Source organism: Callithrix jacchus, chromosome 1 (assembly GCF_049354715.1).
Source record: "Callithrix jacchus isolate 240 chromosome 1, calJac240_pri, whole genome shotgun sequence".
Classification (NCBI taxonomy): domain Eukaryota; kingdom Metazoa; phylum Chordata; class Mammalia; order Primates; family Cebidae; genus Callithrix; species Callithrix jacchus.
Window position 1 is genome coordinate 47590871 of NC_133502.1, and position 27699 is coordinate 47618569.

Here is a 27699-nt window from a genome sequence, read left to right on the forward strand (position 1 = left end):
ATTAACCAGAGGTTTTAGGGATGTCTATCTGCCTTCTGGAGATGTACAGGGGCCTTAAGACTTCGGTTGAGAACAGGATGCTCTGTCCCTTACTGTCTGGAGGGCAGGGATGGCCTCCACTGCAGAAAGTGCAGCAGCACCTGGACCTGCTCGAAAGAGAGGGAGAGAGAAGAGAGGCTCAGAGGGTGCTCACAGCTTGTGATCTTTAGCCCGCAAGTCCAGCTCAGGTGCTGGGTCCTCTGCTGCTGCCATGAAGCCTTTAAAAGTGAGATGGGAGGTGGGGGTGTGGATGCAGACAAGGCATGACTTGGGGGGGTTATTTTAGAGGTGCACAGGGCCTTGCTCTGTCACCCAGGCTGAGTACAGTGGCTCCATCATGGATCACTGCAGCCTCTAACTGCTAGGCTCAAGCCATCCTCCAGTGTCAGCCTCCCCAGTAGCTAGGACTACAGGTATGTGCCACAATGCCTGACTAATTTTTCCTTTTCTCTTTTCTAGAAATGGGGTTTGCTGCATTGTCCAGACTGGTCTCAAACACCTGGGTTCAGTTATCCTGCCGCGGTCTCTCAAAGTGCTGGGACTACAGGTGTGAGCCACCACACCCAAACACTTCGGGTGGTTTTAAGCCCCCAGTAAGGTGCACCAGCAGGACCAAGAGGTGGCCTGGGCCTCCCCAACACATTCATCCATGCAGACCTAATTTGTTTATTGTTAATTGATTTATGCATCCTTTGTTGATCCGGCAACCCTATACTATAACCCTGTAATAGGCCTTAGAGCACACGGATAGGAGATATGTGTATTAACCCATGTATATACACATATCTATTCAATTTTTATATATGTGTGGTTAAATATGAGTTCATACTTATTTCTCTAACTCAAATCCAGTATTACAGGGTTTCTTCTAGCCTTCTGCCTTTGCTTACCTATAACTTCTCTCACCAGCAATGAAAAACCTGACCCCCACTATCCACTCTTCATTTACTTATTTGCCCCTTCTTACTCATGGTGCATGTAAAGCTATTTCAGAATTGGTCACAGCCTCCCCACCCCCACCCCCACCCCTAGCCGGATGAGAAACAAACTTCTACATTGCAACACAGTGCTGAAGTCCAGTTCCTTTGGCCTTTAGCCTTGCAATTGTAAGTCAAAGCAGCACCTGCAAGGTTACTTTGGTTTGCTCTTTTTCCCAACCCCTCAGGGATCTTATGTGTACAGTGACATTCATTCCTGAAAGTCAACATTCCCCTCCATCCTGGTTGATATTTTTTTTTATCTACAAAACACATGAGAATGTCAATGTTTTATTTGGTACAAGGATAAGGAGGAAAACAGAAAAATTAATTTGATAATAAGATTTACACTTTATTAAAAGTGGTTTTCCTAAAACACAACTTTCAAATTTGGCTGCATGAAACAGAGAGAGTGAAAAAAGTGAACTTTCACTAGTTTTAAGTAGGCCAACTCACATGATCCCTCCAAATGAGTTTAAATGAGAATGAGTACTTTTTTTCTAGCTGGGAAAATATTTTCCTTAATTGAGTTTTAATAATTTACCCATAGTGATGAATAAGCCCTTGGGCTAGGCTCAGAAACCTTCTCTACCAGCCTGTTTATAAAAAAATATTTATGGGACATACATGAAATATATATATATATATATTTTGTTGTTGTTGTTGTAATAGTAGAGACAAGTATTTTAAAAAATCCGTACTATTTCTCTTTCCGGTCTCTTTCTTCTAAATGCACCTTCTGAGTTTCTTAGGTATGCTTTATAAAGACTACTTTACTTAATGGATTAATGTGTTCATCAACTTTAGCACCCTATGTGTGTGTTAAGAGTAATGAGAACGGGGCTATTTAAACTGCTTCCTCATAGCCTTCCCCTTCATTACCAGTAGTAAAGTTGACTTAGAAAACAATGAGGAAGAAGTACCATAGCTCACAGGCACCTAGGAATGGGGAATTAATTCAGACTGAGAAAATATGGCTCTGGAGAGATACTAAAGTTCTATTATAAATTTATGAAGTCTAAATGAACCCTTTCTCCCCAGCTTCAGACTTAGATAAGGTGTGAGATGTCAGGAATGTGCATGAACCCTTCAAAAAATGATATTTTCATCCGTGTTCTTCCCCATTCCCTCCCTTGTGAGACAAAATATACCAAAATACAAGTGCTTGGTACTACATGCTTTTGAGACTTAAAAGCCCAATAATAAGCACGCTGTATTCGTTGATGAAGGGGATCACTTTTTAAATAAACATCACCAGAAGAATCTCTTCAAATGGAGAATGAAGTCACTCTCCCTCCCCAGATGCTATGAGGGAAAAGGGAGACAGATATTTCCCCTACTTGCATGGGAGCTCCCTTTCTCTGCCTTGGGAGGTAGCTGAGAGAAAAGGCAATGCTCAGTCCTCCATGGCAAAGTCTTTGGTCTTCTCCTCCTGGTCTCCCACTTTGTAGCACAGCAGCACGCGAAGGCGACCAGAGTTGTCCCGGGAGGGCAGTAGCGTGATCTCTCCTGATACATCCGTGTCTTGCTCCACTTTCACCAGAAGCCCTGGCGCCATTCCAGCATCTGGTCTCTGATGGGAGCTATGAAGAGCTCGGCAGAGGCCGGCAGGAGAAGACAGCCTTCCTTCAGCCACTTGGTTCGTGCGTGGAGCACGGAGCTCAGCATGGACTCGTGCAGGAGTCCGTATCCCATCCACTCGTTCACGATGACATCCACCTGCTCCGGCAACTCCACAGTCTCCACCGGCAGGACGTGCACCCAGTCCTCCAGCCCATTGAAGCGCACCAGCTCCCGAGCCTGTTGCCAGATGGCGCTGGCCTCTACCGCGTACATGCGCCAGGCGCCGGCCTGGGCACAGAAGATACTCAGAATGCCAGTGCCCGCTCCCACGTCCAGTACCGTCTTGCCTGGCAGTGCTGCCCAGTTCCGCAGGATGCCCAGGCAGTAGGCATCGGTGCGGACACGGTCTGTGATCATCTCCTCATGGACCGAAACGTCTGAGTAGCACTTGTAGTACAGCTGGTCCCACTCCCGCCTAGTCCTCCGGGGTCGCTCCAGGGCCGCCTCTTGCTCCTCGCCATCTTCCTCTTCTGTTCCCTTCCCTCCTTCGCTGCCGCTCCCCGACTCAAGCTTTCTTTTCTTGGGCTGCGACATCTTGGCCCTAATTTTTTTTAATTGCATAAATTAGAGTTCCCACTTTAATTTTTATGTTCTATGGATTTTAACAAATGCAGAGCCATTTATCCACAACCCAGTATCATACAGAAGTGTTCCTTACCCAACCCCCAAAGCTGCCCTTTGGAGACAGGGTCTTTCTCTGACACTCAGGTTGGAATGCAGTGGTGCAATCACAACGCACTACAGTTTCAAACAATCCTATTACCTCAACCTCTTGAGTAACTGGGACTACAGGCATATGCACACATCCCCAGCTATTTTTTTTACTTTTTGTAAACATGGGATCTCTGTTTCCCAGGCTGGTCTTGAACTCCTGGCTCAAGTGATCCTCCCACCTCAGCCTCCCAAAGGTGGATGCTGGGATGATAGGTGGTGTGAGCCACCACACCCAGCCCAGAACAGTTCTGTTATCCTAAAAATTCCTTTCATGAATTATCTCAGCAGTTAATGTACAGTTAATCTACCCTCTTCCCTACCACCGGCAGCCCTGGCATCTGTTTTCCATCCCATAGTGTAGCTGCTTCTAAAATGTCATATGAATGAATTTACACAATATGTGCACCCTTTGGAGTCTGGCTCCTTTCAATTAGCAAAATTTATTAAAAATTTGTCCATATCATTGTGTGAATCAATAGTTTACTATCTTTTTACAGCAGAATAGTACTCCATTATATGAATGTACTGTGGCCAGGAATTGTGGTTCATGCCTGTAATTCTAACTCTTTGGGAGGCCAAGGTGGGAGGAACACTTAAGACCAGTCTGGACAACATAGGAGACCCCATCTCCATGAAAAAAACTTTTTAAAAAATTTACCCAGGCATGGTGGTGCACACCTGTAATTCCAGCTACTCTAAAGGCTGAGATGGAAAGATCACTTGAGCCTAGAAGTTTGAGGCTGTAATGAGCTATGATCATGGCATTACACTCCAGCCTGGGCAAGAAAATGAGAACCTGTCTCAAAACAAAAAAAAAAATTACCACTTTTTTTTTAATCTGTTCACCAATGAAAGACATTTTGGTTGCTTCTAGGTATTGGAGATTATGAATAAAGTTGCTGTAAACATTTGCATACAGGTTTGTGTGTGCACGTAAGCTTTCAGTTTACTTAGGTATAAAGATCTAGGTAGGTATAAAGATCTAGGAATGTGATTGCTAAGAAGTTGCTTTTGTCTTTCCTAAGGTGGCAGAAGTGACAGTCCACATAGGCAAGATTGATATCTAAATCACCACTTGGGCACAGGAGAGAGCAGGGCTGGCATGTCCTTCATCCCTTGAGGAGTGGACTACTTCAATAGACACAGATCCTTTTGAAACTACTATTATATAAGTGATTGCCATCTTCACCTTTAATGGCATAAGTAATCCACTATCACTACTACTAGTAATATCTGCCTGTCATGTCATCCACCTGGTTATATGGAAAAATTCCTTTAGCATTTCTGTGCTTCCATCAAGCAATATGATCTCAATGAGGTGAAAGCTTAATTAACAAAATAATACTCATTTACTTATTTTTATTTTTTGTCTAATTAGTGCTCAATATAAGTTTGTATGTGCTCTATGTCCCCCAACTGAATACACAGATTACTTGTTTTTTTACAAAGAGCAACTAGTCAACATTGAATATTGAAAAGAGCCCTTATTTGAAGGGTCCGGTTGTTTTATAATTCCTGAAAAAATTAAATTACTGAACTTTTATAGCTAGACAAATTATTAAGCCAATTCTACCAATATTTCTTTGCATTAACTGCACAGGTTTATGTAGGCAAAAAACACGAGACTGAAAATTAGCAAGTTTGTTGGAAGATTTTCTTTTTTTATGTATTTTGTCTGAGTTAACTTAGTGAGTCGAATAAAATGGTTGAGAAAATTATTTCTGAATTATTATATGCTACTGACTGTACCCCAGGGACACATACATCAACAGAAATACAGGTGGCTGTAGACCACTTCACTTAAATGAATAAATGTTATATGCTAACGTTAAGCTTTAGTATGACCATGATTGTTTTGGCAATTCAGACAATCTAAGATTGTCACTAACAGGTAAGTAAATAACTGTCTGAATTACATTCCTCATGTTCTTTAGGATGGTTCCAGGCAGAGATGTGAATTAAAAGTCTGTTTTAGCAGTTCTCACCTTGCCACCTATCAAACTCTTCTTGGGAGAAAAGACTTGAAATGATTGCTAAAAAATGAGCATGATTGGAAATTAGTGTATTACTTCTTCAAATATATTTTAATCTTGCTTGCAGTTATAAAATAAATGGCTGTGTTCAGTTTAAAATGCTCATGCTTCAGAAGCAGGTGGTTAAACATTTAACTGGCACGAATGCCCTTCATCTGCCTCTATCCCTCCAGCTTCTGCTTCTGCCTTGACCATTCCACAGAATAACTGCTTAGCACAAAAGGCAAAGGTGGGAAGTGAGGCAATGCTGCAGAGATGTTAGAGAAAAGAGGCAGAGAAGAAAGAAAAGTATTAAGTGAGCATCACAAAACTGCTCCTGGAAAGGTGGGTACAACCTTAGCTATAGCCCTGGGGCATTTATTTTTCATTTTGGGAATATCACTGATGTTTAGATCGATGTTGTGTTCCTGGATTGATGTATTGACCCTACTTTATTTGAGAGCACATATAGTATGTTACTGCAATACATTGCCCTCATTTTATACTTTTCTTTCTGAATTACAAATTATCATAAATAACATTTATAAAGGCAGGATTTTTATGGAAAGCCAAATAATGTACACATTTCATTTTTCCTAAAACCATAGGAGTATATAAATATTTAATAAGTTTCATGTCATCATTTATAATTTATTGTAATATAAAATACATACTGAAAGTGTCAATTGAAACTGGACTTGAAAAACAAATATCAAAAGATCTAAGGATGATCTATGGCCCATCTCTGACCAAAGGAGGAAAATTTCCTCTTACGTTGCACCAGAGATTTATATTTTATAATCCTTTATAAAAGTTAAGATAACAGATAAAGTTCAACCAGAAAATGCAAAAAAAAAAAATTAATTTTGTCTTTAAAAGAATTCTAGACCATGTCCACCAGTCATCCCCAACCCATCCCCAGACAAAATTTCTCATCTTGCACTGAATCACCTCCAAGCATCATATGGCTGCATAGCACTTTCTATATTCATTAAAATGGTAGGTTTTTGTGTCAGTCAATTTTACTAGTTCCTTAGTTCCTGATAGAAAAGAAGAAGTCATGTTCAGTATTTTATTACTATTGATAAGGGTATCACTTCAACCTTAGTATTGATAGAGGGCAGACAAATTCCTACCCAGTGAAACCTTCAAGCCAAAGGCAGTTTTAAAACTTGAAAACCAAACAGACAGTTCCAGGTACTTCCTTGATGCCTTTTAGCCAATCAAATGATGCCTTTTCCAGGCTTGCCCATGTACCAATCAGTAAGCAGTTTCCCATTCTGAGCACATAAAAACCCTGGACTCAGCCACACTTGGGGATTACATGCCTTTGGGTAGGGACTACCTACTTTGGGTCCCCTCTCCACTGAGAGCTTTTCTATCACTGAATAAAACTCCTCTCCACCTTGCTTCCTCTTTGGTTGTCTGCCTAACCTCGTTTTTCATGGATGCAGGACAAGAACATGGGACCTGCTGAATGGTAGGTGTGAAAGGATTTTTAATGCTGCAGCCCTCTTGTCCTCCACCCACACTGGATGCCCTCCTCACATGATGGGAAGTGGCAGCAGGGCCAGGCTAGCCCAGGTGCCACAGGCCAGAATGAGGAATGAACAATCTGGGACTTGCCCCCTTTTGCCAAAACATGTGGACAGGTGGGAATAAATGAGCCATAACGCTTCCTGGGGGACCAGACCTTGGGACTTCCCAAGCCAGAGCTGTAACAAGCTGTAACACCTTCTTTGGGACTCCAAGTTTGCTGGCATGTCTGAATTTTTGAGTGCCATGGTGTTCCCCTTGTCCAGATACCATTGCTCAAGGCAGAAGCCACTTAAGGCACACATGGTCCAGCCACAGACTCACATGAAGCTTGTTTCTGTGCTGGCCCCTTGATTTGCTCTATCCTCTGAGCAGCTGGCATGCCTGGCTGTGCACTGTGGGTGGACCTCATGTATACTCACTCACACACCCCTCCCCACTCCACAACTGGCTCACCTGTGATGGGCATGAGATCTGGGCTGGTGGTGCAAATGAAGCACAGCTTGCCAGGCCAAGTGGGTGGAGCCAGCCCAATGGTCTTTAGCAAAACTTGAGCAGAGGCCCTGCTGGTGAAGTGGCACCAAAAGGATCCTGTCAGATCCATCCTTTAATCTACATTAAATAGCAGATAATATATTTTCTGAGTCTAATGAACAGTTAATCAATGGAATCAATGAATGAGAACCACAGTAACTAGCAACAGCTTTGGCTGACCTTTATAGAAACAATACTACCACTGTGTTGATGATCTCCAGCTAGACTACTGCGTATGTACCAGTAGTCAGTAGACAAAGTTGGATTTTTGTCATCTCAGAGAAGGATGTCACTCATGTGAGACATGAGTTAGGTAGTTAGGCTTGTGTTGATTTTACAGAAGGTTCAGGGATTACAGCTTTGTTCTGAAAGGGTTGCTGTCAAGAAGCAGTTAATTCCTCCACTGATATCTATATGAATCTTATCTAGAAGAAAGGCTTAATCTATGCTTGATAAGAAAGCAAGGGTTGTACATATTAGTCAAAGACAAATAAATAGTGAATCATTTTTATGACATACATATAGATGTCCTTTCTTCTCAGACAAGATTAAAGAATAAAATTTTTAAAATATTTTGCCTCTGTATCAATTTATCTGATGTTGTTCTATGAGGTAAATTATGTTTAATAAGAGAAACTCTTAGGCTAGTTTTGGGTACAAGGCCAGCTCCTCAGAACACTGAGGCTGAGTAGTGTTTCCCAGAATTTAGAATATGCCAATAAATATTCTTATAAAATCCATAAAAATATTTTAAAGAAAATAAAATAATAAACCTCTTTGTGGTTAAATACTAAAGCAGAGTTTGAATGAACTTGGACAAACTTTTAAGTGGAAGATCATAAATTTTAAGCCTTATATTTTTACTCAAGAACTACACAAATGTGTTCTTATCTATCAATTGAAGTTGTTTAACACAATAGAGTGACAAGCCACATGGAAATATATGAATTTAAAATTGAATTAATTATAATTAAAAAACAATTTTGCTTAGAAGTAGCAATATCTTAGTGACAACGAGCACACTTATTTTCCCTGTTTTAAGCATTAACACTGTTCTCCCATATGATAAAGAGGGCTTCTTGAATTAACAGCTGAGTCCAAGACTGCTACAGGATGTGTAGGAACAAAATGGGCTATGTAAAAGGGACACATAATTCAACTGAAATTTCTCCCAAGTCTGAAGTTAGAAAAATGTTAGTAACAAAATAATTAAAATATTTTTGAATTATAACCCACAGTATAAAATAAACTTCCATAGATCTATACTGATATAAATAAATGATTAAAATAAATGAATGGGGGATAGTACACAGATCTACCTTGCAGAAAAATTACAAATAATTTGTGTAGCTATGTCCCACTCAAGGAAGTTGACTGCAAATCCATATTTCTTAAGTGAGGGTTGTGCATAGTGGCAGTCTTCCAAAGATTATTGTATGGAAATACAGGAAAAATGAGTAATTCTACATTTGAGAAATCTAACAAACACTGCCTCAGCCAGCTCATTATGTTTAACATGAACAATCCTAAGTTATGTTGATAGTAGTAACCTTCAATGTGTTGTGATGAGAGTGGTACATTACCTCAGGGTCTTTGTTTCCACAATTCATAACCCCATTCAAATCAGGGTAAACATCAGAAAAATCATAATGGAAAAACATGTTATAAAATACCTGATTACCAGTGTTCCTCAAAATGTCCAGGTAATCAATCAAAAACAAGAAAAGTCTGAGAAACTGTTACAGCCAAGTGGAACCTAAGGAAACATAACAGTGTAACGTGGTACCCTGTATACATTCTTGAACTAGTGAAAGATGTTAGGTAAACAATTAGGAAATATGAATAAATTATGAACTTTTGTTAATAATAATATAGTAGTGTTAGCTCATTATATGTAACAAATTGACCTTACCTAAGCTAGATGATATTGCTAAGGAAAACTGAGTGTAAAGTATATGGGAACTTTGAACTACCTTTGCTTTTTTTTCTGAAAGTCTACAATCATTCTAAAATGAAGTTTAATTCTTGTTAAAAATCAAAATATTAAATTTTATTAAATGTTATTAAATTTTATATTTTTGTTATAGTTATAATATATATTAAATATTGTTACACAATAAAATTTTATATACATTTATATAAAATAATTAATAAAATTTACAATAAAGTTTAATTTTTATTAAAAAAATCTGTTTCTCAATTACACTAGCCACAGTTCATGTGCTCAGAATCTACATGGAGCTTGAGAATACTCTATAGGCTTCCTAGATATAAAACATTCGCTTCATTACGTAAGGCCCTGAAGGCAAATTATTTTTCAGCTTACTTCTTTTCTCCTTTCACTATTTTGACTTATATATCAAAACTTAAAGTTCTAGATCTAGGGATAAAAATAGTAGAATATATATACCCAACCTTCCTTTTATTCTTTCGGCATTTCAGGCATTCACATTTATAAAATTTATTTAGAATTTTGGAATATCTGTCTTTCTAAATCACTGTCTCAACAGTTTTTAAAAAGACATTTTATATAAAACAAGTATTATACATAGACAATCCCCAAATCTGATTAAGTATCTTTACATTGGTCTATTAGGAATTGGTAAGATACTACACTTTTCCAAAGGTTGTGTCACTAGCCTCTGGGAATTTTTAATATCACAGAACATCAAATCTTTATCTAAAAATCTTCTTTCTGACTACAATGGTGCTAATTATGTTTTTTTATAGAAACATGTTTTCTATTTCAACTTGAAAGAAAATCTTGAATTATTTGTAATACAAACACAAATGATCAGAATTATTTTTAATATATATAGTTTGTATGTCATATGCCTACTACGACTGAAACCCAGAGCTCACACTGTTTCTGAAAATATATACTTTTTGGAGAAAAATTTTTTTCATCCTTAAGCTAAGAATAAAAATAAAGAAATAAAAAATGCAGAAGTTTATAGGTTTAATTTGTGTATTTCTAAATCAGTGTAAATCAGAAGAAATGTTTAGTTTATTATTAATTTAGTAAAAAACAAAACAAAAATGTTTATACAGTCTGTAGAAAACACAGCATCCTTGATTAAAATATTATTGTTAAAAAAACCTACTCCTTGAGAATATGACTCATTTTGCACATGAAATATTCCTTAGAAGTAATTCCAACATTTCTTATTTTGTTTCAGAGAAGTTCACACTGCTGCTTGAAAGCTTCCTAATAAAGTGTACACATGTGATGATAGTTATGAAATTAGAGCAGTGGAGTTAAAAATTAAAGTAACCATTATTTTCTTATATTAAAAAAAAACCTCTTAGTAAATACTGGTTTGTAACTTATAAAGTGTATTATATCATCTAAATGTTACATGCAGGTATTTTATACTGACTCTGGGGCTCCCATTTCTGAAAAATATAAGACATTTATGAATGTTTTCAGCTGACTTGGGTCATTACTATGGCACATGGTAATATATGCTTCTCCGGTGAAAGTCTGTAGCTTGCTTCATAATACCATGTATGAGATTTACTGACAAGGTTCCTAGGACAAAGTTTATACTAAAGCAAAAATTAAGCACATATAAATTAATCCAGTAACAATGCCTTAGTCCTCACAGAAGAAACATTTTTACATAAAGTGATACATACCACTCAAAAACCTTCCAGCCTAGCTCCATAAACTAGTGAGCAGATCTCAGAGAAAGGACTGTAAATAAACTTAGAAAAAGCTGTTTTATTTTGGCTCTCTAAGATGCTAGCAGAATGAGGACTTGTTTTTGATATTTCTCCCAGTAGATAATAAATGATAAAAACTCAGAAAATGTATATTCTTTTTTGATTTCAAGATTCCAGTTCACTGTTAGCAGTATTCAGGGATGCTGATGAAAAGTAGTGGTGTGTATGAGAGTTAAGAATGGCAAAAGAGAGACGAGAACCAATAGTGGCACCTAGTAGGCCTAGTGAAGTAGATGGTAATATGTTGTGAGGACTTATATAGGACACACCCTGAAAACATCTGAAAATATTTAAAGGAGTCTTTGAAATGGTAGAAAGTGCATAGATCAAATAAATATTACTCTTAATGTATTATTTTGTGTTCTTTCAAGGTGATAAGATAAACAAAAATGAGTATTATGTAAATATAGGATAACATAGGATGGTTTTATTTTGAACCAAAATTTACTGGAGATGTCTCATTCTTTAGACTGCAATAGAATTCATTTTATAGGTGTTTATTACAAAACAGTTAATTTGTGATTAAACATGTATTTTTATTTTCACTGCTTAACAATTTCTAAAAGGACAGAAGGATGCAGTTTTCTGTAATTTTCAAAACATTTTATGGTCTCCGTAGCAAGTTTATTTGTTTTGTTACTCTTTGTTTGCACACTGAGATAAAGATCAGTTACTTTGTTGTCAGTTCAATGAAATAAATATGATATCAGCAGCAGGATCTAAAGTTCCAAGTGGTCCCCTTGTGCCTTTAGTTCAAAATGTTCTAATGAGATAAAATATATTCCACCTTCTCTTTCTTGTTTAGTAAAGATATATGACTTCCCTGTCAAAGCCTTGCAGAGGAAATGAAATCATTGACATAACATAGTGTGGCTTAACCTGACACCACAGTGCTTAAAATTTTGTTTTTAGTTTTCTATATTATTTTGCATGACTTGAAAATTTTCATTCTCAATTTCCTACACACACTGGAGTGTGAAAAATAAAGATTGCTATAACACTGTGCTCACTTTTATTATCACAACAGACACTCAACTTGTTTCCATGTCCCTTTCTATGTTATATTCTTTATTGTCGAGGATCCCTGCCATGCCTCAGGGTAACTTTTTCAGGGAGGGGAATTAAGGAAGTAGAAACGATTCCCTGCTTATGGAAATATAAGTATATAATCAAAAGATCAACAGTAGAATGATACAGACCTATTTCAGCAGGTGATTTATACATAGCAAACTATTGGAAGTTTTTAAGAATCAAATCTAAAAATTAATGTGATTTTGCTTCCGGTGGAGAGTGTCCAGATTCTCAGCGTTTTTAACACAGAATTGTACAAAACTTCCAAAAAAAGCAAGAAAAGAAAAACACAGATTTAATGAAATGAAAGTACACTCCACAGAGTGGCAGCGGGCTCAAGAGCACTGGTTACAGATTTTTCTGGGGTTTAAATACCCTCTACAGGCTTCCCACGAGTTATTTGTTTTATACCCTATGTAAAAGAAGTGGCCCAGAACCAGTCTGATTGGTTTCAGAAGGTGACCAATCTGAGGATGAAGTAAAGTAACAGAATTCCATCCTGTGCAAACATCTGATTGGTTGTAGAAGGGGACCAATCAGAGGCTGAAGTGAAGTTACAAAGTTACACATGAAGCTTTGGCTCATGACCAGTCTGATTGGTTGTGGGAGGGACCAATCAGTGGTATTTTCCTTTTTTCATCTGCCATGTAGTACAGAGGGAGTAGCCTCTGATTCTTTTCTTATTTTGAAGTGAAGAGGTGGGGTTTTGCTTTTGATTCAGTTCCAGGAAGTTAGCACAAATCAGCCTTAGGTTCCCTGCCTCCACACTCTATTCTCCTGCCTCAATTTCAGTAGCTGCCCCATAAACCCAAGATTAAACAAAAATTAACAAAAAAGTCAGTACTGATACTCAAGATACTTCCATGTGTGTCACTTGCTAAAATGTTCAAAGAATGTGTTAAACAAATTTATTTTAGAAGCATACTGAACTTCTCGTACTAAAAACTTTACTACAGAAACTTCAATACAACTGAAAGCCTTAACAATAGGCTAGGCCAAACAGAAGGAAGACTCTAAGAGCTCAAAGACTAGTCCTTTAAATCAGTTAAGTCAGACAAAAAATAAAGAGAAAAAAGAATCTTAAAAAATGAACAAAAGCTCTCAGAAATGTGGGATTATATAAAGTGAACAAACTAATTCATTGGCATTCCAGAGAGAGAAGAAAAAGACATAGAAATTTCAATATATTTGTGGATATATCCCACAAAAATTTTTCCAAACTCACTAGAGAGGTCAACATGAAGATTCAAGAAATTTACAGGCTGAGCACAGTGGCTCATGCCTGGAATCCCAGCACTTTGGGAAGCCAAGGTGGGTGCATCACTACGTCAAAAGTTCAAGATCAGCCTAGCCAAAATGATGAAACTCCAACTCTACTAAAAATACAACAGTTAGCCAGGTGTGTTGGTGGGTGACGTTAATCCCAGCTACTTTGGAGACTGAGGCAGAAAATTGCTTAAACCTGGGAGGCAGATGGTGTGGTGAGCATTCCCAAACTGCCTAAAGGCAGTCTCATTCTACAATTGAATGAGTGTGGTGTCTCCTACTTGAAGCATCCATGCCTTAGGAACTAATACCTCTAAAAGCAGGCAGAGCACAAGGTTTCCAAGAGAGAATGCAAATATTCAGAGAGATTATTTAGAAATGAGAGTGAGCAGAGTCTCCCTTACTTCCACCATTTGACTTCTAGACTCACCCATAGTGACTTCTGAGACGACAAACAATTATAGTGTCTTCTGATTAAAATGATACAAGTCTCATGGTACATCCTTTAAAAATGTTATCTCCCAGTGCGTACCATGACAAAATATTCAATAAGCCATTTTATTTTAAATTAACTGAGCCACTATTCATCCAAAAATGGATTGGGCTACATGTTACAAGAAGTTAATTTCATGAGCACGAACCCATTGCTGTTCCGTCTTTTCTGAGAAATGGATTTCTTCATCAATGTTGCCATGAGGAATGCCGTAAATGTGGGTAAAGTATTCTGGAGGATCATGAATGATGATGTTATGATCTGAATGTTTGTGTCCCTTGTACTCTCCCCAATTCATACCTTGAAATTCTAGTCCACAATATAATAGTATTAGGGGGTGAGGCTTGGGAGAGGTACTTAGGCTCTGTCTTCATGAATGGGCATAGTGCCCTTTTGAAATAGACTCAAGAGAGCTGATTTACCCTTTCCTCCATGTGAGGACACAGTAAGAAGGTGCTATATATGAACGAGGAAATGAGCCATTAGCAAACATCACATCTGCCAGCAACTTGATTCTGAATTTCCCAGCCTCTATAACTGTAAGAAATAAATTTCTGTTATTTGTAAGCTACCTAGTCTATGGTAGTTTGTAATAGCAGCCTGAACAGACTAAAAGCAGATGGCATTGGCGAAGTATTATGTGGGAAGAAGGCAATTCATATCCCAAATATATCGATTTAAATAACAAAAAATCTCTGCCCTTTCATGATGGAAAAGTTCCAATCTAATCAATAGCTATGAGGCTATTTAGCCTGCCACGGTAATGGGATCATATCTAGTCCTCACTGTTAGCCTCCATATTAAGATATTAAGTACTCAGCATTAGTGTTAGTCAGGCAAGCCTTACTAAGAGAAATTCCATGTTGTTGAGTTCATATGTAGCCTCCATTTCTACCACAATGATCATTTTGTTTATGGGCCTGTTGAGACAGCATTAGATGGGCTTGGAAAAGATGCTAACCAATATCCATAGAGCATTTTATTTTACCCACCTGATTCTTTAGAACCTCATCTCCTGGGAATATCCTTTGGTGGATACTCACACTGGAACAAATATATTCACAGTTTGTGCCAATTCTAAACTGTCAATGTGCACACTTTTTTTTTACAGATTTCTGTGTCACCAATTTTCCAATCCTATTATTTCCAAAGTTCTGAATATTCAACCAAATCATTATCAACTTTTCATAAATAATGTAGATCTGTGCTCCTGGCCTCTGTCATTCTAGATATATTGGACAACTAAATGCACTGCTTCAAGTCTTGCCAACTAGGATAATTTTGTCTTTCCATTATTCTTCAGGGGTATTCTTGTGTGAAGTTGTAGTGCCACTGTTGTCCACTTTTGGGTGGTACCAGCATATCATATTACATATATGTAAAGCAGCCATTGTGAGGATTTTTTTTCAGCCAATTAGTCATAAGGAACTCCCCAGGGAACCATAGCCATAAATTGTAGGAAAGGAGCTAATACAATGGCAGTCAGTGTTGAAAGCTTCTGAGCCACTTGAATATGAAACTTACAGTAACTTCTGGACATGCTTAAGCTGGGTTATAATTCCTCTTTGCTGTAATATATATTTTTATTTATATATGCTAGCCAATTTGTAGCAGCTTCTCCTTGGACAGCTTCCAAGTGAATTTTGCAGGTGCTCTAGAATAAGGATATCCAGCAAGTTTCTATAGCAACCCCACGGGAAATTTCTCAGTGAGTTCCACCTCTCACCTCAGTCAGCTTCTTGGCAAGTGTTTTAACATCTACAAAGACATTTGCTGCCTGCCAATCCTGACTTCTGAAATTATACATAATTTCTCTGCCATGCAGTAGAAGACGTTCTTATATTCTCTTGTCAGATCTAAATTTCAGCCTTGGATTAGGATCTTCCAAATTTGCTCTTTCCTTTGTACTCTGCTTTGGCAATAAAGGTAGTAATTTTTCTCAATATACACTACACTCGTATGTTTTATGACTTCATTTTCCCTAATATGCAATCTGTTATTAACAAGTAAACAAATTTAGATTAAAAATTTAATGTTCTAATTATTATGTGGTTTTTATTTTATGACTGGACCATGAATAATACATCATCTTCTCTCTTAAGGTTTTTTTTTTCTTCTCTAGAATCCCTTGGGAGGTACCAATTTGTTATGAAATACAAAATATGTGGCAAGGACTGTGCCTAGTGTTTTGGGGAAATATATGGTAAAGCAGAATTCTGCAGTTTCATTCCTTATTTAGCTTTAGGTATAGTGGAGGAGGAGAAGAAGAAAAAGGAGAAGGAGGAAAATGAGGAGGAAGAGAAACCACAAGGAGAAGAAGGAGCAGAAGAAAAAAGAACAAGAATGTTTAGAATATTATGTAGCAAGGGGAACTTGACTAGACTTTATGATAAAGAAAGAATTCCCTAAGGTACTAACATTAATATTGAGGATACAATGCTTGCAAAACAAATTAAAAGGAAGAGAAGAGTGATCTTAGCTGAGACAATATTATTTTCCAAGATCATCAACATAAGCCAGAGACAAAGAAAAGAAATGAATGAAAATAATAGTAGATAGGTATGGAGAGAGAAAGTACATGTGCAGAAAAGAGGAGTCTGAATAATACACAATACTATTTGGATCACTAATAGATCATTTCAAATGTCGTATGGAGGATGAATTGAATAAGAGATTATAGATATAACATTTTAAAAAGAAAATATCAGGGTAATATTGTGGTACACTAGGCGAAGATGTGGGCTGGATATAGGGTGGTGCAGAGGAAATGAAGCATACTGGACAAATTCAAAATATAGCATAGACTCAATTTGGAATTTATGTTTTATTGAATAAGAGAAGGGGCAAGAGATATATAAAATGACTACAATGATAAATATTCTGCAAAGTGTTTACTATTTAAAATTTTTAAATATCACAAAAGAGATATCCCAAAAGAAAAAGTATTTTATTAAGATAAAAGTTCTCTATCACTGAAAGTATTCAATCACTGTCTAAATAATTCTATCACAAATCAAATAATAATCAGCACAGATGAAGTAAAGAGTACTCAACTCTGTAATGAATTGTTGTCAAACCTGACTGATTACTGTAATCATTTTAAAGCACATTTAAAAAGAGAGATTCAGTCTTTACCATCAATGATAGTGTCAGAAACTCCAGGAATTGGGAAGTTTGTGCTTTTATGTGTTCCAGGTGATTTCAAAGATCAATGAAGTGTGACAAACCCTAGATGATATTTAAGGGCCCATAGCAATCTGAAATTTTATGATCTAAGCAAACTAGTCAATTGTCTGCCATTAGAGCTTGTGTTAGAAAAAATGTGTAATCCCTTATTAAGAAAGATAATGAGAAATATACATAACAATCATCTTATATCCTGGTCATTTTAGAGGAATTCTTTGTAGCACACAAGAACATTTGTGAGACATTTTTTATAACTATTTAGCGATAAATGTGGTCAGTGATTTTTTTTCTAGACATGCATGTACATGTAAGTACTGATATATATTAATGACAATGATACATTTTACTTATTTATTATCTATAAGCACTTGAATAAATGATGGTGTTTCCATGGGGCCGGACTCCTTAGCATCTAATCTAAATAATTAAAGATATATTGTGTGATCTTTTGGCTAGATTTTTGTTTCAGCTTGCCCCTATGAAGTAATTTCTGTACTGTATACAGAGGGGTAAGGTCATGTAACTGCTCCATTAAAAATCATTTTACAAGTTTTTAGCTCATTGCAATTAAAAGCTGAATTCCTTATGGTCTTTCATGATTACCCCTAACTATAGCTCTGATCTTAATTTTTACCACATTCTCTTTATTATAGTGACAGTGTCATATTTGTTCTTCCTTGAGCACACCAAGGAAACCCAATTTTCAGATAATTTACCCCTGGTTTTTTTTTTAATGCTGGGAACATTTGCTTTCAGGCAGCCACATTGCTCACCTCTCCATTTCTTCAACTTTTTGTTAGCTTATTTTTTATTTAATGAAGGTCACCTATCATCATCTCTAACTGTTCTATGTAGGATATCAAATGGTATCATATTTACTGCTGCCTATCTAACTTACCTTGACTCTTTTTCTCTGTAATAGTTGGTGTGGTGGTAAGGTGTGTACAGAAGGGTGGGTGATGCTTTGTAATCCTGTGATTAAGTCTCTGTTTCAGTGAGTCTCTGGCTTTGATTTTCAAATGTACTTCTCAGCTGTCTGTTTTGTTTTCTGTCTTTATGTGAAAATGATGACTAGAGGGATCTGGAGTTGAGTTATTTCCCTTGATTTACTCAATTAAGCTCTGAGAAAACACATATTGAGCAGATTTTGATAAAATTGTTTCTTCTGAGGGAAGCCCTTTGTTAAAGAGAAATAATATTCTGGGCAATTTCAAAATGGCTACTTTTTCCTTCTCTTCACCACCAGAAGCATGAGATTTTTCTCTGGTCTTAATCTTAGAAACCCGATGGGGTTCCTGGAAGTAAAACTAATGAGCCCTTATGACTGGGTCACTGAGTTTTTAATTTCCACACTAGCTCACAATGAACCTTCAGCAATTTGTCCTCTCAGTTTAACTATTTCTATCAGTTCTGACTCCACTGGCTGGTTTCTGCCTCTGGACTTTCACTCTCAGTAAGCTGTGATTCTTCATAGTTCATTTCTCTCTAGTTTTTATAGCAGTGGTTTGCCAGGTGACTGTAATTATTTCATAGACCTCAGAAGAATTGTTGAATTTTAGTTTGGTTCAGCGTTTTTTTTTTCCTGTTGTAAGTATAGGAGTAATGGTTTCCCAACTCATTACATGTTGGACTGAAAAAAGAAATCTCATTTTTAAAAATCTCATTTTAAAAAGTTTGCTTTCTGCCTTTTCCAACTACAGTTAAGCTCTTGGGTGTTACAGATCTTTGTCTTTGCTTTTTGTCTTTGGTTTCTTGACTCCCTCCCAGTTTGAAGAAATTTTTTTTCTACACAATTCTGGGTTTTCCTCATAAGATCATTATTTACAATATTTAAATTTTAGAAGCAACCGAATGTCCATGGACAGATACATGGATGAGCAAAATCGGTATATACGTGCAATGAACTACTACTCACTTGTAGAAAGAAAAGACATTGTGAGACATGCTACAACCTAGCTAATGTGTTACAAACATATGTTGCTGAAATAATCCAGTCACAAAAAGACAAATATTGCATGATTCCAGATATATGAGGTACTTAGCATAGTCAAAATCTTAGAGATAAACAGAAGAATGGTGGTTACCAGAGCGTATGTAATGGAAAAATGAAGTGTTGTTTTAATAAGCATACATTTTCAGTTTTTCAAGATGAAAAGAGTTGTAGAGATGGATTGTGGCAATAACAACATATTATGAATGTTTTTAATACCACTCGACTGTAAACTTAAAATTGTCCAAAATGATAAATTTTATGTTGTGTATATTTTAATAGAAAAATAGATAACACTAAGAGTTTTAAAAGGGACATCAAGTATACATAAGAATGCAGAAATATTTTATGGAGCTAAGAAGTATTTGAAAATATAAAAATTGCTTAAATAAAACACAACTAATATATGTCTATATCACTGTAGCCTTTTCTCCTCTACTACTTAATTTTATCCATGTTTGAGCACCTAATTCTGACATTTTCTCATATACAAGTATTTTGAATTATATCTGTAATGTAGAATTTGATTTTCATAAATAAAACCCTATTTTTACCAAAATCTATTGAACAGAGAAAGAAATCAATGTATTTTGGCTGCAAGGAGAAAATGAAAACCAGATATCAAGTCCCTTTTCCCAAAGTAATCCTTATAGCATTACTGGGAAAACTTAATTGTCACAGATCCAGTTGGAAAACCATTAGATTAGATAATTGCTAAGATCCTTCAAGCTCTATAGTGCTATTATTCCCTGAGGATATGATTACTCCAATGATTGATTCATATTTTTATACAAGGTGACTATTCTCAGCAATAATGTCACTCACTAACTATGAAGAATGGTAACTTACATAAGTAGGTGAAAAAAGCAATATGTAGTCATTTTCTTTTTAAGTCTGAATGATTACACTTTGTTGTAATTTGTCACTGAAAACACTCCAAGTTTAATACAACTGAGTTATTTTAATGGTTATAGGGTAGGCCAGTTCAGTCAAGTAAAGATGAAGTAATCACTCTGTGTTATGAAAGGAAAAATATAACTATAGGCAAAAGAAAATTACAGCTATGGAAGAGTATATATATGTATATATATATTTTTGTTTGTTTGTTTGTTTGTTTTTTGAGACAGAGTTTCGCTCTTGTTACCCAGGCTGGAGTGCAATGGCGCGATCTCGGCTCACTGCAACCTCCGCCTCCTGGGTTCAGGCAATTCTCCTGCCTCAGCCTCCTGAGTAGCTGGGATTACAGGCACGTACCACCATTCCCAGCTAATGTTTATATCAATCCATTCTTTCAAGTAATAGTTATATATCAAGACCTACGGTTTATTAGCATTGCTCCTAATTTTGTCCAAATTAAACTATATTATTATCAAAGATAACACTCCCTGTTCTATTATCTCACCAAGATGACAACTAATTTCAAGTGATTAAAAAAAATACAAGGGACAAACATACAGTACTGATTCTTCTATTAGAAATGTATTTATATTCAACTGCTCAAGGTCATCATCAAGGTCTGATTGCCAAAATTCAAAAAATTGCAACCTCAGGCATAAGTGGGTTAATTTGACAGGTAATAATCCCTGCTAATTTTGATGTTCCTGGTGGTTTTCAAATGCAAGTTATGCATAAGCTGTGTTAACCAGCATTTTTTCAACATCTCCAAAGTATAAATGAGTTATTCAGGATACCTAAAGAAGAAATGAAGCATGATATCTTCATATCCTATATTTATATTTAGTTTCTATTTGGAAAACATAGAGATAATTTAGGCACAATGACATAAGCAGGAAAAATATGAAGCTGAATTTATGTAATGATTGTTTTGAACAGGTGTGTATGGAACACAACCATATTCTTTTCCATCATTCTCCATTCATATTATTCTCAAGAAGAATTCTTCCCCATCTCTGTAGAGGAAAAGTAAGACATATCCTAAATTCTTCTGATTATTTTTATGTAATTAAAAGGCTTTCTTATTTTTCTTAGGTACTTCGAATCAAAAGGACAATTTTGGTTCAATAATCAACATGCATCTTTATTCTGGTTTGTTGGCTTCAACTCCTTTATGGATACCTAGTTATTTGGAGATGCACCTTCATACTCTTTCTGCTGAGCTCTTCTCAGCTCCTTAGCAAGCTGTCTTGCACAATTTGTAACAACCCATGCTAGCTCCTACCTGTTCATAGTTCTGATCTGGTACACGGGGTAGGTATTCTAAGAATCCTTTACTCTGGATACCTCTAAGATATGAGGCAAATCCTAATGCAGCCAACTTTCTTACCACCATAGACAGTACATTTATATAGTACTTACATTCTGTAGTTATATGAGACTGCAGAAGATCCTATTTTTACTATATCTCCCAAGTTCTAGGGCACATAAAGATGTGCCTCTTACATCCTTGTTAATTGAAAGACTTGTTGCCCTAGCTGCCAATTAACAGTCTCCAGCTGTTGCCTATTTCAGAGTTTGCATCAAGTACATAGAACCGTTTTTCACAAGAGTATGCTCTTTCCTGAACAACCTGCATAATTCAGAGGTATAAAAAACACAGCCATTTTGGGCCAATACAAGATATTTTTGATAGGGTATGTTGTTATAGAGCTTTGGATAGGGTTCCTTCAAAAGGAACTGCATTGCAGGGCGACTTCTACTCAATCCTACTTTATTTATTTCTCCTTTTCCATAAAAATTGGTCTTTAACAAATATCCTGAAAACCAACCTCCACGTATCTACTGCAAAAAAAACCAAATCTGAAATATTCTGTGGAATTGTTATCCTTTCATGTTAGTATTTGGCATCTATTGTCTTAAGGATCCAGCTAAAAAAGATACTAAAATGTTTTTCAATATAGTGTGTGTATTTATACACACGTTACTGAAATATTCAACAATTCTGTGCAATAATTCCTTGGACAGAATATCATTAAACTTGTTCCAGCAAGTCTCAAATTTACGTTCTTGGTAATTTGCATTTAGTCCTAGGTGGCACTAAATTCCTTTGCCATGTAATTGCCTATTTATTTTTTCTTTTTACTACTATACTGTGTAATGAGTTATTTGCTGATATTACGTGTTCAGTAAAATATTTTGAATGAATTAATAAGAAAAAATAAAATATCATGTAAAATATTTTCATACCTCACTAATATTATTTCCCCCCAAAACTCTACAAATTAGCTGCTATAAATTTTATAATTTAAATTTGTATAACAAAAAACATACAATTTGTATGATACAATAATTTGATCAGGTTATTTTATTACCTTACAGTGTAGAAGTACGTCTTTATTAATAAATCATTCTTTTTAAATATTTAACATTACTTGGGATCAGTGATATCTATATCTTAATAGGTGTTATAAATTTTGGAAATAATTTAATAATTATTTCATTAGTATTATTTTAGATTAACAGTTAACGTTTTCTGACATTTAACTTAGTTTTGTTTTGTTCTGTTTTATTTTTCAGAAGAGCATACAAAATAAATTTTCATCATATTCGTTAGGGCAGGGTAAACTATTACAAAAATAGACACAAATGTGTTATAGCTGGAACAGAGTAGTGTGTGGGGTTTTTTTTTTTTTTTTTTTTTTTGAGACAGTGGTTGCCCTGTTGCTCTGGTTGGACTGCAATGGTGCAGTCTCAACTCACTGCAAGCTCCACCTTTTCTGGGTTCCTGGGTTCAAGTTATTCTACTGCCTCAGCCTCCCCAGTAGCTAAGACTATAGACACATGTCACTGATGCCTGGCTATTGTGTTTTGTTGTTTTTTTTTATATTTTTAGTAGAGATGACGGGGTTTCACCATGTTAGCCAGGCTAGTCTCAACCTCCTGACTTCAGGAGATCCACCAGCCTCAGCCGACCAATGTGGTGAGATTACAGGTGTGAAACAAAAACTCAGTTTTTTAATTTGGAGGCTTCAACAACATTCTAGATTATTGCTAAGGAAGGTCCATTGCTGAATGTAATAGGCATTGTATAAGAAACTCCAAAGTACATAGTTTGAAAATATGTAACATTATGTCAATCTTATTTAGTCTCCATCTGCTTTTTAAAGGCAAATCTCAGACATTATGTCTTTTCACTCATAATACCCCCACATCCATCTTTAAATACATGTGGACTTCTTTTTCAGTAAACCACCACTATGTAATTATCTCCCAACAAAATTAATAATTTCTTCTTATTGAGTCATAACAAATTTATAATTAAATTTATCTGATTGAGAGACCAAAGGTCTAGCAAAATCTAGGTTGTAGAAACCTAGCAACCTCTTTCTCTCTCACAATTTTGGATATAGACTGTGAAATGGCTATTTCAGGGACTGAGAAATACATAAATGGTCATTTTATGGCCAGTTTTAGAAGTTTAGGTTTATTTGTGGATATGGTATACTCCGCAAGCACAGACTTGCAGTATTCCATAAACTGATTTTAAGGCTCTCAAGGGAAGCTAAGAAAAGGATGTTCCTACATTCTAATCCTAGAGATTTTGTTTCTGTGAGTCTGAAAAAGTTTTGAGAACAAGCGTTTTTTCGTCAATTGCCCAGGTGGTTTTTATCATCAGACAGAGATAGGAAACAGCATATGGATAATGAGGAGAGAGTGGTAGGAAGAAATCTAAGATGGTTCCCCGAATTTTATACACACAACTTCTCCCTTATTTAATCAAACACTAGAAACTGCTGTACATTGATTTTGCAGATATAAATAAGGTCTCATATAATTTCCCTTAAGATCATCCTGGTGGGCCTGATCTAATTACCTGAGCACTTTACATTTGGAGAGTTTACTCCAGCTGATTGCAGAATGGAAAGTACGTGAGACTCAGTCCACATGGTTTGAAAGAAAGCATTCATGTAGTTGTGTATTGCTATGAGAACCACATGGAAAGAAACTGTGAGTAGCCTTGGCCATGATCTGTTAGGAAAATGGAGACTTCATTCACACAACCACAGGAATATGAATTTTGCCAACAACTAACATAGTAATTTCCTGTGGCTGCTATAATAAATTACCATAAACTTGGTGGCTTAAAGTAACAGAAATGTATCCTCTCACAGTTTTGAAATCTAGAAATCCAAACTCTGTATACCTGGGCCAAAATTAAGATTTTAGCAGGGCCCAAACTCCCTGAAGGCTCTAGGGGAGAATGTGTTCTTGGCCTGTTTCAGCTTCTAGTGGTTGCCAGCATTCTATGGCCACATTACTTCAATTTTTAAGGCCAGCATCTTCAAATATCGATCAGCTCTACCTTCTCATAGCCTTCTCTCCTGTGTGTGTGTGTGTCAAATTTCCTTCTGCCTCTCTCTTGGTTGTAGTCAGGGACCACCTGGATAACCACAAGATAATCACATCTGCAAAGACTTAGCCTAATAAGGTAACATTCACAGGTCCCAGTGATTAGAATGAGAGTACCTGTTAGTGGGCCATTTTTTAACCTACCACAACAAGTGAGACTGGAAGAAAAGCATAAAGTTCAGATGGAAACTCCAGCCCCTGTGGACACTTTTACTTATCTGTTGATGCCCAAGCAGAGAACCAAGTCATGTCATGGCTGGACTTCTGACCTCCATAGCAATGAGTTAATAAATAAGTGTTTATTTTAAGCTGCTGTGGTTGTGGTTGTTACACAACAATATAAAAAATCAATTCAGAAATATAGAGATTTTTCTTTAATTGGTTATGCTGTAATCTTCCCTTCTTCCCAAACTTCTCGTTTTATTATACACAGCTCAATAAAGATCACCTTCTTTCACTCAGAAGTGCAGCTTATAAACTTGGGAGTTGTTAGGGACTCCTCTTTCAGTTTTAAACTCCTTCCCAATAAACGCATTGCAACATATTTTCTTAATATATCGAATCTCTATCATTATCTTCATTATTGCTATCAAAAATCTTCACTCACACTCTGCACCTGTGTGCAGACACTTAAGACACTCTTAAGTCCAGCATCAATTTGTAATCCCAACCTGATCTGAGCCTACTCTTAACAAGGCTGACAAAACGGCATATCTAAATAGCAAATCTAATCATGTCACTTTCCATCTGACTATCTTCTGTTACCTTCCTATATAATTCAGAAATAAAAATCTAAGCTCCTTATCATAATTATGTACAATTTGTATATACATTTTAAACTAAAATGTGGAAATTCTATTCTTGGTGCATAAGCATTCTGAGCCCCTGAGAATATGAACCATTATCCTCTGTGGTAAAATTTTATGGAAAAACATGAGAGCCCTGTGCTAGCCTGTGTATAGGCACCCTCTGCCCCTCCAAGGTTTCACTCTCCTGACTGCAGGGACCCTATGCTTAAATAAAAATGATCCTTCTTAGAATCTTTACCTGCTACTCTCAAGCTGGAATAGGCACTTCTTTGTCTTTATAGTTATTCCATTACCATCAGTAAATATTCACTTACCTGAGTCTCATGCCAGTTTCATTCTCTCATCGATACTCAATGCCTAATAGAGTGCCCAGCATGTAGTTGTCACCTTATAGAATGCCCAGCATGTAGCTATTTCTCAGAAAATGTTTATTTGTAATTAACATGCCTGCACTGCAGCCAGGCAGGCATAGGCCATGGTAAACATCCTGCATGACTCAGTGAGTTTGGAGTGCAGGAGCATAACTCCACTTGTTATATAATCACAGCTATGTAGCCATAACATGGGAAGGCTCATCACTTGGCTTGGAGCCACTATTGACTGTAAAAGCTATAACTATCCTGGGCACTGTGCAGGCACACTCACACCCAGAGACAGAGAGAAAGAGAACGAGAAAGCCAGAGCTCTCTGTCTTTTGGACAGACAGTGGGGAGCCAGGACACAGCTCGGCTTGCTTGTGCCCAGATTGAGAAAGAGTTAAGCTGCTGACCCTGTAAGGAGAGCCAGCCATGCAGCTATGCATGGGAGCAGCAGGAGCTACAGAACCAGAGCAGTTAGCCAAGACAGAGGCTGACACCATCTTTCACCTGCCTACAGCCCCCCAAAGTGTTCTTTCAGCTATCTGACACTCATCCTCTCACTCCCTTCAGACCTCAGTATGGGCTGGAACCTGACCCTGGACCTGATGTTATTAAATGAAGCCAAAGAGGAGATAAATGGCTAACTCCTGAATATGTGCTGGATATGTTTCTTTTTCTCTTGCTGAATTTTTAAAAATGTCTAACTTATGAAATAGCCTGTCAAAGGATGAGGGGTGAAGGAAAGGACAAATAACTAATGTATGTGACGCTTAAAACCTAGACGATAGGCTGACAGGTGCAGCAAACCACCATGGGACATGTATACCTACGTAAAAACCTACATATTCTTCCACACGTATATCCCGAAACTTAAAGTAAAAAAAAAAGGAAAAGCAGTTTTTTCTCTTTCATACATTTCTCAATTTTTTTTTCATAGTACTTACAAAATGTATTGCAATGTGTTATTATTAGTCAGAGTTGTGTAACTGTGACTTCTAAGCAGGATGCTATTTCCTTCGGTTACTGTATTAGTTCCTTCTCAAGCTACTAACAAGAAATACCCAAGCCTGGGTAATTTACAAAGGAAAGAGATTGAATTGACTGACTGTTCTATAAGGCTGAGGAGGCCTCAGGAAATGTACAATTATGGTGGAAGGGAAAGCAAATGCATCTTTCTTCACATGGTGGCACAAAGAAGAAGAATGAGAGACAAAGTGAAGGCAAGAAAACCCCTTACAAAATCATCAGATCTCATGAAAACTTTCACGGAAATAGCACGGAAACTTCCCCTATGATCCAGTTACCTCCACCTAGGTCCCTCCCATGATACATGAGGATTATGGGAACTACAATTCAAGATGAGATTTGGGGAGGGAGACAGCCAAACCATATCAGCTGCATAGTCCAGTATACAGCAAAATAGCCTGTGAATATTAAGTATTTAATAAGTATTTGAGTTCAGAAATATATAGTTTAAGAGAAAGAAAGGAATGAAGGAAGATCTTGAGAGCTAAATTATTTTGGGGAAATTTAATGTTTAAAAACTGGCATTTAATGTGGTTGGAAGTGGAAATGTGAGCATGATTTTGTTTATTTTCTTTCTTTTGAATGTGTGCTTTGGGAGGGAACATTATTCATTATAGGGTTAGAGATTGAAAATAATAGAACTTAGACCAGAAAGATCAAGTTTACCAAACAGATGCAAAGGGGCATAATCAAGTGCATGAAAGGGACTTCTGTTCCCTCTAGGCAACTTTATAGGTGGAAAAGAAAAAAATTTTAAAAAGTTCCAACAGATGGCTTCTATTTTTTTTTTTCTGAAATAAGAAGCAAGGTTGTCTGTTGAGCGTAGGAGAAGTGGGTGGGATTCTCTGCTTAAGGAAGGGTGTTTGGGAAGGGTTTATAACTGTCTCTGTGGGCTGACTAAAAGCAAAATTTGGTGATCAAGAATAGGTGTCTTGATATTCAGATATTATTGCAAAATTCCAAGGGAAAAGTTGCAGTATTTTCCTTGTAAATCCTTGCATTTAGTCTACCTAAATGCAAATTCCTTCTGC

General features: G+C 36.7%; 1 protein-coding gene and 1 long non-coding RNA gene across 2 annotated transcripts; one reads left to right on the forward strand and one right to left on the reverse strand.

Annotated features, from left to right (window-relative positions):
* Window positions 1–298: 298 nt before the first annotated feature.
* Window positions 299–5485, forward strand: LOC144579009 (uncharacterized). Its single transcript, XR_013525736.1, has 2 exons — window positions 299–586; window positions 2560–5485. It is a non-coding gene; the product is annotated as an uncharacterized LOC144579009 (long non-coding RNA).
* LOC118152975 (protein arginine N-methyltransferase 6-like) lies at window positions 1109–25781 on the reverse strand. The gene is made up of 2 exons (XM_035296644.3): window positions 25598–25781; window positions 1109–3180 (listed from the first exon to the last, which is right to left on the reverse strand). The coding sequence occupies exons 1-2, from the start codon at window positions 25606–25608 to the stop codon at window positions 2553–2555; spliced, it is 639 nt and encodes a 212-aa protein (XP_035152535.1). The 5' UTR covers window positions 25609–25781; the 3' UTR covers window positions 1109–2552.
* Between the last annotated feature and the right edge of the window lie 1918 nt (window positions 25782–27699).